The sequence below is a fragment of the Thunnus thynnus genome, chromosome 4 (genome assembly GCF_963924715.1).
Source record: "Thunnus thynnus chromosome 4, fThuThy2.1, whole genome shotgun sequence".
NCBI classification, from domain to species: Eukaryota; Metazoa; Chordata; class Actinopteri; order Scombriformes; family Scombridae; genus Thunnus; species Thunnus thynnus.
The window spans coordinates 19,167,396-19,182,490 of NC_089520.1; the positions used below are offsets into that span (position 1 = coordinate 19,167,396).

The 15,095-nt window shown below is 37.5% G+C and overlaps 1 protein-coding gene across 2 annotated transcripts in view; it reads right to left on the reverse strand.

Moving 5' to 3' along the window:
* The window catches only part of LOC137181487 (voltage-dependent calcium channel subunit alpha-2/delta-2-like), a 38,809-nt gene that overhangs the window by 19,428 nt on the left and 4,286 nt on the right, over positions 1–15,095 (reverse strand). The window contains exons 1-9 of one of the 2 annotated variants that reach the window (XM_067587223.1): positions 10,095–10,244; positions 9,918–9,999; positions 4,937–5,053; positions 4,177–4,236; positions 1,774–1,818; positions 1,417–1,552; positions 1,181–1,312; positions 1,004–1,061; positions 855–905 (exon numbers count right to left, since the gene is read on the reverse strand). In XM_067587223.1, coding sequence (XP_067443324.1) covers positions 855–905; positions 1,004–1,061; positions 1,181–1,312; positions 1,417–1,552; positions 1,774–1,818; positions 4,177–4,236; positions 4,937–5,053; positions 9,918–9,995 — 677 coding nt within the window. In that variant the 5' untranslated portion in view covers positions 9,996–9,999; positions 10,095–10,244. Of the gene's footprint in view, positions 1–854; positions 906–1,003; positions 1,062–1,180; positions 1,313–1,416; positions 1,553–1,773; positions 1,819–4,176; positions 4,237–4,936; positions 5,054–9,917; positions 10,000–10,094; positions 10,245–15,095 lie in introns of those variants that run through there. The other variant, XM_067587222.1, reaches the window with a different exon arrangement.

Here is a 15,095-nt window from a genome sequence, read left to right on the forward strand (position 1 = left end):
ACACGACATGAGTTTGAATTTACTCTGAGAAACACACTCTACTACCTGAGCTACATTAGAAACAGGAAACAGAACTAATTTTTAAGTTTAAAGCAGTCACTTGACATTTTGGAAAATAAGCTTATTCACTGTTTAGAATTAGATGAGAAGATCGATTCCAATCTCATGTTAAATTCTTGTTAAATATGAAGCTAAAGCCAGCAGCCTAAGCTAACCGCAGCCTTATATTCAACAGAAAGTCATGAGAAGTCTAGACCGTAGATATTTTGATCTAACTCTCCGTCACAGAGCGAATAAGCATATTTTCCCCAAATTTTGAACTATTTCTGTAAATAGTGAAGCTCATGTCTCATCAAATTGTATCTACAGTATGTTATATTGTTTCTGCAGTCATAGACGACAAAACCACCTCTTGTACATGCCACTTAGATTTTGTTCTGGTGTCTGAATCATCTCTAACTTGACCTTTAGGCTGACTACACATGATTAGCGGTGTGAACTGCACTCTCAGCTGCTTTTGGTGCTGAGTCAGTGCCAGGTGCACAGTTTTTCCATTACAATACAACTTCAGTCTAGCCTCTTTCTCCAGTACTGCTGGCCAATTGGACCAGAAGCACAGAGAAGCTGCTCACTTATGTGAAATAACACCGTTCACTTGTGAGTGAGAAAGAAGTGCTAGGAAGACGGGAAAAAAAAAACTCACAGATGGGTTCCAACACTAGTTAATTATTTAAAACCTTAAGAATAGAGAGCTTCATGTATATACTTTGTCAGTGTACCTCTTCTACATACACATGAAAGCTATTTGCTAAACCCCAAAAAATGACAAACTTTTTAAAATATTTATTACTTACACATCGACAAGAATGACCATATCTTTGGGAGATGAGGCGCCCTGAATGTACCTGTGAAAAGAGAAGATGCAGTACTTCAACCCTCTAAATCTACTGCTCATGTGAAAGATTATATCATGTAAAAATGTATTAAGCAGCAGCAAATGTACCATGGCCTCCTCCTGACATCATACAGGTCAATTTTATCTGGAGCTTTCCAAGGTGTAGCTGTAAAAATGAAGAGAAATTTTGAGCTATGTCTTGTTCGATCTATTACAAAGACTAGTTCACCTGTCACATCTGACATCAGGTTGGGAAAAAAAACAGAAATGGTTGTTAAAACCTACCTGGGTAGTAGCGGGTGACTCCTGTCGCACTCCCAAACGCCTGCCACAGCAGTGACGGATCCTCCCGACTGTTCTCCATGAACACCTTCTCCAGCGCTTGTGTCCAGTTCAGCTCATTCAGAATGACTGGAGCTGATGAGAAAAAAGTCATAGATACACTCCTTAGAATATGTCAGATAAATGCCATGAAATGACTGCTATGTAAAAAAACACAACATCATATACGCTCCACTTGCCTCCTTTATAAATATCTGTGGGAATCTGAACAGCCGTGTAGGAGTAGTTGACATTGTTTTTGAAATTCGGATCGTAAACAAACTCCAGCTTGATGTGGGAAGGATTTTCCACCTCTCCTTCTCCATCCATGGAATACTATGAGAACATGAGAAAACATGCATATTTAATTAACTTTCATCCTTTCATCAGTACGATTATAATTACTCCTCTACTTCAGAAAATGCTAAATTGCCCATTTTTTTACAGTTAATTAAAGGACACTTGATTTCCAAACATTCAAATCATCTTCCTTCTGTTAAATGGCTTCAATAATTATAAATAAAACACAAGCGTCAGTTTATTTGTCCCTTACTCACATAATCCAGCTCTGCCTTGGAGTCATAATACGCCATGTCTAGCTCCTGGAAGAAAACAGATGGGATGATAAACATTATGAGGACTAGAAGTCATGTGTGAACAGGTCAAGTTGAGCTTTGGACACACAGAGGATACTTAATTAGGGCTACAACTGAAGATCATTAATGGTTGTATTTCATTATTGATTAAATCTATTAACCTGGCCAAAAATTGTGTTTTGGCACTTTAATTCATCTCCTCTTCAAAGTACAAAAATTCTGTTACAAATATATCTATTATAGTTTTGAAAGTGTCAAAAATGATGAATAATTACAGAATAGTAAAACAAGTAATCAGTAAAATCAGTTTTTGGGGTTACTGACAGAAATGACTCACAGCTCACAACAGCTTCATAAATATTAGTAAAGTGCAACAACAAACCTTCACTCAAAGTAACATTTACTGAGATTTTACTAAAGTCAAACCATATCAATAACCTTTCTGACTTCATACTGGTTAGGGGTCAAAGCCTATAATGAGACTTTTTTTAATTATAAAAGCATTGTAACCAATAAATAACATGGACTACTATTTTTTTAAATTCTTTATAGTCTCTTCCAGTATTTCAGGAAAGCAGGACTCGACAAATCACATGTTGCTTGGATCACCACAGTAACACGTGAAGAGGGATTTACAACCGAGCATCATAGCTCACTTTACTTGGAAAAACCAGGTCTGTTGATTTGTTGATTGACAGCTGAATGGTGTTTAAATGCTGAGACTTGCAATTAATCAATTAACATTCAATCTGTAATCCCAAAGTTATTGCTTAGAATTTTCTTATTTTATAGTAAAAAAAACAAAAGTGTTCATTTTACATGATAAAAAAAATTGACAAAAGCAGCAAATCCTCTCATTTGCAAAGCTGTAACCACCAAATGTTAACTATTGTTTGCTGCTTAGTGCTGTCACATTATGAATCAGTAGACAGGCTGTGAGGCTCCGCTAGAGCATCACCATCTGGTAGTCTTAGTTTTTGTAGAGACCTAACATACTTCAGAATAAGCTGTGGCATCTACTCAGAGGCCGATATGTTTCTATTTTTGGCCCGTTCTGATTACCAAATCTTATCTCCAAAGAGGGCTTTAGCCTATATTACAATTAAACTAAACATGACAACTCTCCTTCTGTCTGCTGATTGTCTTCTTGCTGTTACTAATACGGATCTCCTGTTCTCCGAGGAAGACGTATCAGTTAGTCCATTGTTTTCAATCTCAACTTTAAAGGCAACATGGATGAAGTCCTTAAAACTACAATTCCATGACAACTGGGCAAACCTCATCTGCTGAGGAAGATGGTATGATATGATCAAAAGCTCCAGAACAGCTATTTAATGGACCTTGTGGTGTAATTGTTTTGTCAAAGAATTGTCCAGTTTTTAAACTGTACATTTTTTGTCTCATATTGTCACCTTGAATCACAGTCATTGTTAATCTTGAGTCAAATTTAAAGAAAAAGTTCAAAATTTGGGGAAATATTCGAATTTGCTTTCTTGTTGAGAGTTAGAAGAAAAGATCAATAATACTGTTACTACTATGAAGCTACAGGCAGCATCCAGTTAGCTTAGCTTAGCATAAAGACTGTTGTTGGTCGTTTTACACAGGGTTAGGTGTTGTTAGCCTGTTTCTAAATTCATAAATGCAGATTCAGTTTATTGTGATCTACAGTATGTTGACACATCAGAGAATAATGATAACCATACACCATGCTTGTGGTTGAGATGGACTTTCACTAAAAAAAAGTTTTTGGCCAAGAGAAGCAGTTGAAAGCTCTGGAAAAAAGCTGCTAAGTGGACACTGAGTCTATTGAGCCTAAACTACAACAGTATTTTCAAGATCAAGAACTCACTTTAAAGCTCAGGTTTCATTTCAAAATGTAGCTACTTGAACATCTTGACATTCACTTCACAATGTTTCAATGAATGAGCTAAAACATGCAAAACGACCAGTGTTCTTTAAAAACAAAGGGAGGGGATTCAGCGCCTTAGAAAAGGATGCGGGAGGCCATGTGAGAGGATGAGGTTAACCCCGTCTCATTTTGTTGGTTAAATGAAGCAGACCAAGTGGAAAAATGGAATGTCAAAGTGTTTGGGACTCAACAGAACCGCACAGCTGAATGCACTCAGTCATCTGTTTCAGCCAGTCGAGCACTGAGGGATCTGCTCAGCTGACTGGGGAACGCTCTTTCTCTCTCAGGTCGTCTGGTTTAGGGTCACAACGCTGAGGGACAGACCCATCTGGTTTGAATTATTTTAATCAGTGCTTAAATGTCAGTTTGTAAAATTTGCATTATGTGAGGGAATATGTTGATCTTTTTTTCTTTTGAGTAAGGAGATGACATGGACAAAATACTCAATAAATTACCTTGATTCCATCCTGCCATAGATGCTCTCGTTGCAGCCGCTCTGCTTCACTGGCTAATCTCTGCATGTTAAAAACAGAAACACTCATTAGCATTAGCGGAGTCAGTTAAATTACTTGTCTGCTCTCTGTAAAACAAAGAGGGAAGAACATTGTGAAAGTAGGTGCTAAAAATCACACAGTGGATTACTTTGAACCTGCCATGGGTCAACTGACATTCACAAATATTGCTGCAGTCCTGCATTTTGTACCACATAAGAACCAATCAGATGATATCAGGAAAGCTGTCGATCAAAATTTTCTGTCTTTGTCTTTATTTCTTTCTTTCTTGCTGTGTGTGTAAAAGAGCCTCCAGTTATTCCATCTTTTAGCTATTAGGTTAAAACCTGCTATTAAAACAATATGAAAATGAATCTACTGGATATGTAAAACCTGCAGCTGAGCTTTAGGTTTGTGGAATCAAGGATCAATAATACTGTCAGCAAACTCTTTCAATTAAAGGATCTCCCACATAAGGAAAACATAGAAGTACATTATCATTATTTCTAAAAATACATGGAGTTATATTAAATTTAAAGTTGCACAATTAGCAAGCAGTTACTACTTTATTTATTACTTTAAACTACACAATGTACGTTGTTCTAAGGAAGATCATTTCATTTGCAGAGAAATCACTTACAGTAAAAAAAGAGAAGAAACAATGAGCAATTAAAAGAGTATCAATAAACTAACAGTGTTTCATATTTGTCAGAAACAGACTTACATCGAGGGCTTTGCGCTTCTTAGCCAGAAGTTTCTCGATATCTGAGGCCACCTTCTCCACAATCTTCCGAGGCTGATTCCTCACCAGACTAAACCGTCTTCTTTCTTCATTGTATATCTGTGAAAAAAAATTTCATTGACAATGTTAAAAACGTCAGAGCAATAATAGCTGCAAGTCATTTCTGCTGACCTCAGCTCTTTCTACTGACAATTTGTGACTTTGTGATGTATTGTCTAAGCCGACTTTGCATAAATATGCATTACCATTAGTGCGGCTGATTATTATGTATATGTGTATGTATCTGTGTGCTGTTATTTAATATTTAACAAGAATCATTTTGTAAAACTGCAAAAACAAAAACATTTAAGAAAATGTTCAAAAGTTCGAACCTCAAAATCTCCTGAAAGCAGAGAGAACATTATTATTCAGAGCTTGTGGATTTGCAAAAGAAAAATCTTTTTATATTTACACACTGAGGACACGAGGGGATAGCCACTTGTTGTTTTTGAACTTTTAATACAAATCTAAATATGGATCCTTTCATGCTATCTATTCACATACAACGTGTTTCACTGAGGAATCACATTACTGGAGTTTCATTCCAAAATTACACCATGTGGCATTTATCCTAAAAAGCATTCTGACTCACATTGAGGATTTGTTCTTCATTAAGACATTTCAAGTTCAAGAACACAATTGTTTTTGAAACAAAGACTGGTGAGACATCCAGCTTTATTTCCTCTACCAATGAGTGAAGAGCAGCATCTATGAGACTAATTGCAGCTCAGACTGAAGCGATTAAGCCACAAAACTACAAACCTATTTGAATCAATTATAGCTGAATTACAGAGTAAAATACTATACATATACTACTTGGTTTAAAGTCAGAAGGCTACCAACCGCAAATAGAAAGAAAGTAGATTCACCCAGATGACATTTGTACCCAGAGAGTTTGAAGTTAAATTAGACCACACATGGAAACACTTCGCAATTCATCAGGACACTTCTGGGAATTACACTACATCTAGAGGAGATGCAGCAAATGTCTGTGTAAAATGTTTGTAAAAATTAGACACAGTCTCTTGTTCAGTTTTGATTTCTACTTTAAAACTTATGACAAATACCATTATAACCGCATTATCTCATAGACTAGTGCCAAGAAGAAATATTTTTGCTGTGATCAAAAATTTTACTTTTCTCATCACTATATGATGAAAATGTCATATATTTACAACATTTGAATTATAATACCGTATATTAAACAGCTCTGTTGAATTATCACTCTGTGCTCTGACATTTAAGATTAACAGTCTACATTTTTACATCTAATTGTTACCCCTTTATGGTCAAAATTCTCTGGTTATTTTCAGTTTCTAGTAAAACTGACAGGATTGTATTATCCTGCAGGTGCTAGTGGAGATTCACACGTATATAAAATGCCATTTTCATTATATTTCATTTCTCCAAGAAGGTTTTGTCAGTCAGAAAAAACAGGAGCACAAGGAAGAACTTTGATGGCAGAGGCACACACAGTCCTCTCCAAAATCAAATAAATCCTCATGATGTATGCTTGATAGCGCCTGCAGTATCTAACTACACAAACATTGCATATAGAAACCACAGTGGTGACTGGGAGTTCAGGAGGTTCATCATCATCAGACATGCAGGAGTAAAAGGCACCTACAGTGTAACATAAAGCTTGCCATGCAGTGTCTAAGCTGTGCGGAAAGATGTTGGAGAGAAGATGAAGACAAGAGGGGAGACAGCGACCTGGATGTATGAATTTGGCAAACCTGCATACATTCTATAAATGGACTTCATGAAAATGAACTTTTCAAGACATCCCTCAAGTTGTGTAGTGACCAGATGCTTTACTGGCCCAGGCCGACATCTTGCATCCATCTCTCACAGATGGGAACACACAGTAATGAACAGGGTGTCACTGTGTGAACTGTGTGCTGTCTGAGACAAACTAGAGCCTGTGCAGAATAGATTCAGGATTGAGATGTATTACTGACGATGGCTATTATGTAGATAAAAGTTAAAATAATAATGATACCTGAAGCTTTTAACAACATACGTTATTTTTCATAAAAGATTAGGTGGAAGCAAAATACTGACCAAGAGATTATATTAAACAAACCTCACTAAAAGACAAATTATCAGGCACATAATTAACCTTATTTTTATAGCCTCATGTTGGTCTGTTTGTCAGTCAGTCAGTAAGTCCATGACTTTGGTCCAGACCGAAATATTTTAATAACTAATGGATGTATCACCATAAAATAATGACTCATGACTTCAGTGAACAGTGAATGTTCCTGTAGTGCCACCAGCAGGTCACAGCTTTCACTTGAAAGAAATATCTCAACATCTACTTGAGGGATTTTCATGAAATTTGGCACAGACATTCTTGGTTACCAGAGGTTGTATCTCTCTGACTTTAGTGATTCTTTGACTTTTCCTCTAGCATCACCATGGGGTTGAGATTTGTAGTTTTGACTAAAATGTCTCATGTCCCTCTCATGATGAATTGTAAAGAGTTTGATGACCTGACTTTTCATTCTAGCGCCATCATCAGGCCAAAATTTTAATTTGTCCAATACTAAAGTTTATGACCAAACCTGCAAAAATAATCACAGCCTCTACTGTACTTTGTGTTTTGTGCTAATTAGCAAATGTAAGCATGCTAACACACTCTCTCTCTCTCTCTCTCTCTCTCTCTCTCTCTCTCTCTCTCTCACACACACACACACACACACACACACACACACACACACACAAAAGAGTGTTAGCATGCTTACAATTGCAAAACAAATAAATAAATAAAAAGAGCTGGTGTCCATGGTAAACATTAAAACTGGTACCCATCAACATTTTAGCATTTTCATCATGCACATGACGTGTTAGCATAGATAGGAACATTAGCATTTAGCTCAAAGCATTACTGTGCCAAAGTACAGCCTCACAGAACTGTTAGCGTGACTGAAGACTTACTATTGTTGTTTTTACAACTTATTAAGGGGGTCTTGGAGGGATTTTTCCTTGCATTACGATTTTTCAACCTCTAGGTAATCATATCATCACATCTTTAAAAAAATGAAAAATTGTAGTACTTTGAGATCTCATCCAAAAATAGCACCATCAAAAATAGCCACAGCCCAGGCGTCTCAATGGTGAAAGTCTGAGTACTGTACAGTGGGCCTTTATCACAGTGGCTATTGAATGAAAAATTATGACTTTTTATTGTTTGGGAAATTGAACATGACGTTTCATTCACATTATCATTATCACTGCATTTCCTCAGGCAGAGCAGAACAATTTCTTTAACAGATCGAGACTGTATCAGGAGCATGGAGGGATTAATGAGGATTGAATGAACAAGTGAGTCTCACATCAAGGCATTACTGCAGGCTGCGGGCTGACCATCTGCTCTGCTGTGACACAAACAGAGAGGACACGTGCCGCTGCTCTCTGCTGAGGGAACGCCCCCACACATCTTCCCAGAGCAGGCCACTCTTGCCCTCTACAGATGATCTTTGGTCTAGTTTTTGAGCATTGGCTTTTCAGGGGCTATCTTTTTATTCTCAGCCACCTGTTACAGCAACGATGTGAAATTACTTTCGAGTTAAACTATTGGACAAGAGATGTACAGTAAGTGGTGATAATTTACATGAATTCAGGTATGAAAGACGGACTACGATCATTGTGAGAAATCAGGTGAAAGCAGGAAATCAGACGACAGTAGTCTCATTACTTTACTGTACAGTCCTCGGCCAGAAACTTATCATTTTGTGGTTCAGTTTTTCAGGTCCTTCCAAAAGGATAAATACAGTTTTGTTCACTTTCAGACTTTAGATTAAATTATTTTAGGGCGTCAACTGACTGACTAACTCAATTATCCAAATAGTTGCAGAATTAGTTTCTGTCTTTCAACTAGCAAATTAATCAACTGACTGTTTGGCCAAATAATCAGGTTTCTTGAGCACTGATTTAACTGTGTGAGCTTGCTTTACCCCTTAAAGGATCAGTTCACCCAAACTAATAACCATATTTCCTCACTAACCTCTTGTGATATTTAGTCATGCATACAGTTGTGTTTTTATGTGTTAGATTTCTGGAGCAACCCCAATACAGTGGAGGAAGGAAGAAATAGTCCCTTTTTCAGACTCAAAATCCATTTCATGTCCATTGTACTAAGGTGGTGCCAGACATAAGTGAGATTTTCTTTTAGATTTGGTAGCACCAACCATTTAACCGTGAAAGGTGAACCAGTTTTCTTGTTTACATTTCGGAATCAGGTTACTGTAGAGAGCCAGGAGTAATCAGATTACTTAAATGATGATAACATAATGATAATGATGATCACAACATGACTGATAAAAGATTCCTGTCATGTGCATTAATATGCAGGAAATACATGATCAGCTTATGAGAGCCGACACAAGGTCTGAGTATTCCTGAATGTAGGTGTTACTGAGCTCATGACTTCATGAAACATAATACTGGATTTTCTAAATCTAATCACTGTAGGCGTGTGTTCAGCCATCTCTTTAACGTCGTAGGAATCGTACAATGTGTGCAAGATTGATAATTATTGCAAACAATACACAAAGTGCCAGCAAAATTTGGCTACAACATCTAAAAAACGGAGCATATATTCTGAAAACTGCTGAATAGAAACGCTATTAGAGAGTTTTATGTCTGTCCAGGGAAAACAAAATATTCAGGAGTTATTGGCTATTCATTGCTCTGCAAGGAGTCGCAGAAAATCATGAAGAAAAGAAACAAAAGTTTCTAGGAAGTAGACTGCGCTTGTTTTCTTGTTTTATGCACCTATTTATCTTTAGCTCTTTCACTTAATGGATTTACAGCTGTTTTGCACGCTGACCTCTCTGCTCAGTGCATTTCTTATTGGGTTAATGCAGCACTATGATGAGTAAGTAACCTGCACACTATAAAAAGAGAGCTACACACTCACCCCTCTCAACTGCTGAGCTCCAGTGATGTGCTGAAAGACTGTGTCAATCTCCTGCTCGATACGCCGGGCCCAGTGCATTATCCTGTGGAAGAACATCACAGGCAGACTGTCACAGAACAAAATGGAAAAGATATTATATTAATAAAGCTCCAGTAATGCAGGACAGGAAAACTCAACTAATATGTAGACAGGTGAGTTGTAGGATATAAAGCTGGTCAGATCTGTGCACTTTTAATCTCTTAATGAAAAATCTGTCTGATTACAGTTGAACACAGTGTTCTGCATGTTCCAATTCTCTGCAAATTTTATTTAAATCACTACAGTGCAAAAAAAAAAAAAAACTGTTGCATCTGTTGCTCAGTGTCGAGAGGAGGTATACATGAGCCTCCAGAGATGTGTTTAACATTTCCGGGCACTACAGCTTGTGGTTTGATTTAAAGTTTAATATCTGGGCAGTTAAATTTATATTTCTGAGGAGCAGCAACTCTCTCGCTCCATGTCAGAAGCCTGTGAAATAAGGCTTGGGGACTGTGATGAGCTTGTGTGGTGAAACAGCTCATTAGACTGCAGTGAAACGTGGGCTGTGTTTTTCTTCAACCACAAACTGCTTGACTTTCTGAGCCCATCTTATCCTACACTGTGTTATCAGTTCTGAACCAGGAGACGTGACTTTGGCCCTAAATAAAATCCACCCACAACTTGCTTTGATGATTTCAAGTGTTGGTCATTTATAACTTGCAGTACATTGCAGAAACATGCAGCTATTTGTCCAGAAGCTGATTTCATACAGTTCTGCTTTTGTGTTACAGTTACCTCAGTCTCCAAATGTGTATTTTAATTCTATTGTGTCTGAAAATATATGTAAAAATCCTAATAATGTTAAGTGATAGAATGTGTGTACTGCTCTGTGGAAATCTAATAGTATTAACAGCTGGTTAAATTATCTACATCATACTAAATTACTGTTTAAATTAGAAAAATCCTTTTGCCAATAGGATGAGATGTTTTAAATACGTTGTATATCACCAAACGGCTTAAAATATACCTTTTCATTCATAGTGCCCATAAAGAAATGCACCATAAAAGTGAATGTATTTTTCGTGCAAATCATAGAATCCAAGGTCAAGTTTTTCTGTAGCAGTATTATGTTCTGTTGTATACTATGTTCAGATTTTCAGGACAGAATAAAAAGCTAATTCATATTTCACTCTGCTACTGAGGACTACATACTGGATACTCATCCCACACTAACAATGGAAGCCTGCCAGTTTTACCCTTTCTTCTCCACTTCTCATCCTATTGATGTTGTTGAAATTCCTTTGCAATGTAGCAACTTCTGATCCTGAACACACTAACGGTGACAAAGTGACAGCACACAAGAAAAATGTGTGCAGGAGCTGAATTTGTTAGAAACTAGCTAGATATTTCATCATAGTAGTGCAACCAGTTGTGTTGTCACTGCATCAAACGCAAAGTTATGCAGCAGAAAGACCAGTGGCAATGATAAAACTGCAGATGATGATGGAGGACTGACAGCTCCAACATGTTTTTAAAAGAAAATGTCTACATGTTTGGGTAACTGGATATTTAACCAATGAGCCTCCAACAGCATCAGCGCATCTAAAAATCTCTTTGTTAAATGTCAGCTCCAACACAGAAATCACACCCACCATCGAATGCACACCAGGCGCCAGAAACACCACCAGCACTGTATCAGCACATGTGGTTCCGGCAGCTAATTCCCTCCTAGCCCACACAAACATCATCCTTGATGTTGAAGTGGCATCGACAAGAAAGGGAGGATACACAGATCAATAAAGGGCTTCTAATTTTAAAAGTATATATTTTACCCTCTAGAAAAACAGGTGACATCGATGGGATGTGTATTTCATATTGAGACCCGGTAAGGAACGTGTCCAGAAAAGTGCATATGGACTTAGTATCTCCTTGACTAACACCCTCTCCCTCTTCTTCCTCCATGAGCAATCTTATTATTTTTAGAACGTACAGTAACAGAGAGAAAAAAGAAAAAAAAAACATCAAGCAGATCTCAAGGAAAAGAGAGGTGGCATGAAAGGAACTCATGATGAATCGCAGAGGCCTCCACCCTCTTGCAGTTGTCATAATAGAACAGAAATTTGTGCTGGAAGTTTTCATCTTGTTTGGATAAGACTGCAGATATGATTCTTTTAGGAAATATATTCAAATCTATCAGTATTTCAATAACTACCTATCAATGTGCTGTCCTGCCTGCATTGTTTATATTATGTTTATACAGATCCACTTTTTTGAAGCTGTCAGATTCTATTTTTGGTGTCTAGAAGGAGGAAAGATAGCAAATTTTTTGTGAAAGGATTTCAAATGAGAGGAATTCAACTCAAAGAATAAGGAATAGAAGTGTTTAAAAGGCAAAATATGCTTTAAGAGACTAAAGACTATAGATCATTGGTGTTATAGACTCCCTGCATGCTCAGACTTTGCTAATATATCCTCAAGAGACCCTGAGGATCACTGAATGGATGCAGCCTCCATAAAGATTCACACCTCCCCGCTGTTCACATGCCTCGCTTCACTGGTTCAACCGTCATTCATTGCCCGAAACAGGTGATCCTGTAATTTAGCCTGGCCAAATGGATACAAGGCAAAACATTCATTTGGGCTCTCTCCCTAAACGAGTTCAAACCAGGAAATAAATCTTAATACCCAGAAAATAGCCCTGGATGCTGTAAGTGCCCAGAGAGTCGATTCATTATCAGTCAGACAGCTCCCAGCAGACTTACGAGACAACATCACAGATTAAAGTCTTGTTGGTCTTGTTTCTAAGCGTAGGATGAGCTGCAAATCTTGACTCAAATGTCCACTTTCCACAAGGTAATCAGGACTGTATTTAAATATTTTATACCCACCGCCCTCCTTCCCCCCCTTTTGATTTTAATATGAGCTGAACACCAGGGATTTAAAAGACTTGTAGAACTGATGATGAATAGACAGCTCTGAGTACAGACATTTCACACTCCATTTTTTCTTTTTTCAGCTCAAAATGTTCCTCTGGGTTTTTGAAAAATGCTAAGTTAAAGGCGTAGATGCATATGTGAGATATTTATTTTTTAAACTCCAGCAACATCAAGACCATTGGGCCCATTTAAGATATGACTGAATGCTTGACAAAATGTCTTTGATGAGTATAGCACTATTTAAAAGTGAAATTATATTCTCTGTTTGAAGCAGTCGAACCAATGGCACAAAAAAAGGTGAGGGGTGCTCTGAAAAAAAAACAGCAGCACTTTTCTCTCTCTCTCTACTGACTGCCAATGTAGCAACATGTAGAATTCTCGTCTTTATTTACTTAAAAAACCCTTTTAGAAACGTATTCTGTTTTTCATTGGTCTTCTATCAAGTTGTAATTCATATGCCGATGTCTTAATGTGATTACTGCAGCCACCTTAGTCTCATATTCATGAGAATGATAACTGAGCAGTTCCTTTTGCTACAGAGACGCTTCTCCAGACATTACACAGAACAATGGTGAGTCAGCATGTTGTGATTTTCGCACAATTCTTATTTGTTTGGCAGAAATAAAAGATCTAATATAAAAATAGCCCTGATGAAAGAAAACACAGACAAGAGCCAGACTTTCATTTGCAATCTTGGGATTATTTTTGAGACTAAATCAGTCTGATTTTATACATTTTGTCTGTCTTTCATTGTTTTCAGATTCATAATTGGCAATGCTATAAATGACCCTTACAGGTATGGAAATCCATAGAGGAAAGTCCTAAGTGACATTCAAATTAAATCCGCACTTAATGGATGGATGTGCTGCTTTTTGTTCTTTTAAAGGCACCTTCACAGTGTGCAATAACAGCAATCTAGCAGGTATATTGCATATCAAAATTCTGGGTCATAATCTGTGTCAGACTGTAAGATATCAATTTTGAATTCATATGTGATGGTGATAGATGCCTGGTTAATCGTAGAGCTATGATGGAAAGCATTTCAAACCATATTCTGATCACACTGCAATCTCGGACCAACATTTTGGATCTACAACCAATGATTTCACAAAATTTCTCTCATGATTGTCAACATTAGTCTGGGACATGACCATTTATGAAACTCACTTCTTGTTATTCCCACGAGCCCACTGAAGATAATACAGTCTCCTTCTCTACATTTAATTAAACTTTATGCTTCACCTTTAGTCCTTTAAATAGGTTTAATTGGCTGTTTGACATAAATGGTTACATTAGTATGCAGTACAATTTACAATTAATTGATTCATCGAATTAAAAAGACATTTTTTCTACATCGCCTTTCTTCAAGTCTATCTTAATACAACAGTCACATACCCATATGTACGAGGAAAGAGTTTGTGGTTGCTGAAATTATTCCCTGTCCCTCCATACTTGTCGCCAAGAGATCCATAACTAACTCAACTTTTTGGGAAGACAAAATCCACAGTCCTCGTTCTGCATAGAAATGACTTCTAAAGTTCAGGTGAAGCTAATATGGCTCCAGCAGTGTGAGTTTATCTTTTTAGTACCAAATTCCCATCTGTGTTGCCTTGACTGTGGTGGAGGGGCAGTAAGAAAAAGAGGGAACTTTTTTTTTTTTTTTACAAAAAAATCAACTACTGTAGATAACTGATTGATTGGTCTAACTCACACTGTTGAAGCCTCATATATTTGCACAGATGGAGGACTGTGGATTGTGGATGTCCCCCCATCACTTTCATGGGAATCCCGTTAAGAACTAATCTCTTTATGATCAGTATGAGCAGGAGGGATGATTACAGCAGCCAAAGACAGTTTCAATGCATGCGAAATTCTTCTGTATGAGTAAACCAGGTTTGTTACATGACTGTAGAGAACTGCAGAGCAGCTTTAACTGTGTGAGTCAGTGCAGCTGAAGCACAATCCTAAATTTTTTACTGTGTGCTCCATTTCCTCTCCTCTCAAGCCCCGTGGGACATCAGAAAACTCTGTATTGCAGAGCTACAGTACGATGAAGCGGCTGAACAGCACAGCGCACTTGTGCCTCTACTCTGTTACCTGCTATACTCACACACTCCTGGGATTAGAGAAAGAGAAGCACTACATGATGTGACCCATATTCACTTACAGCAAAGAAAGCGAGAGGCTGGGAGTGTGAAGCAGCAGGAGCGATAGGTGGAGTATT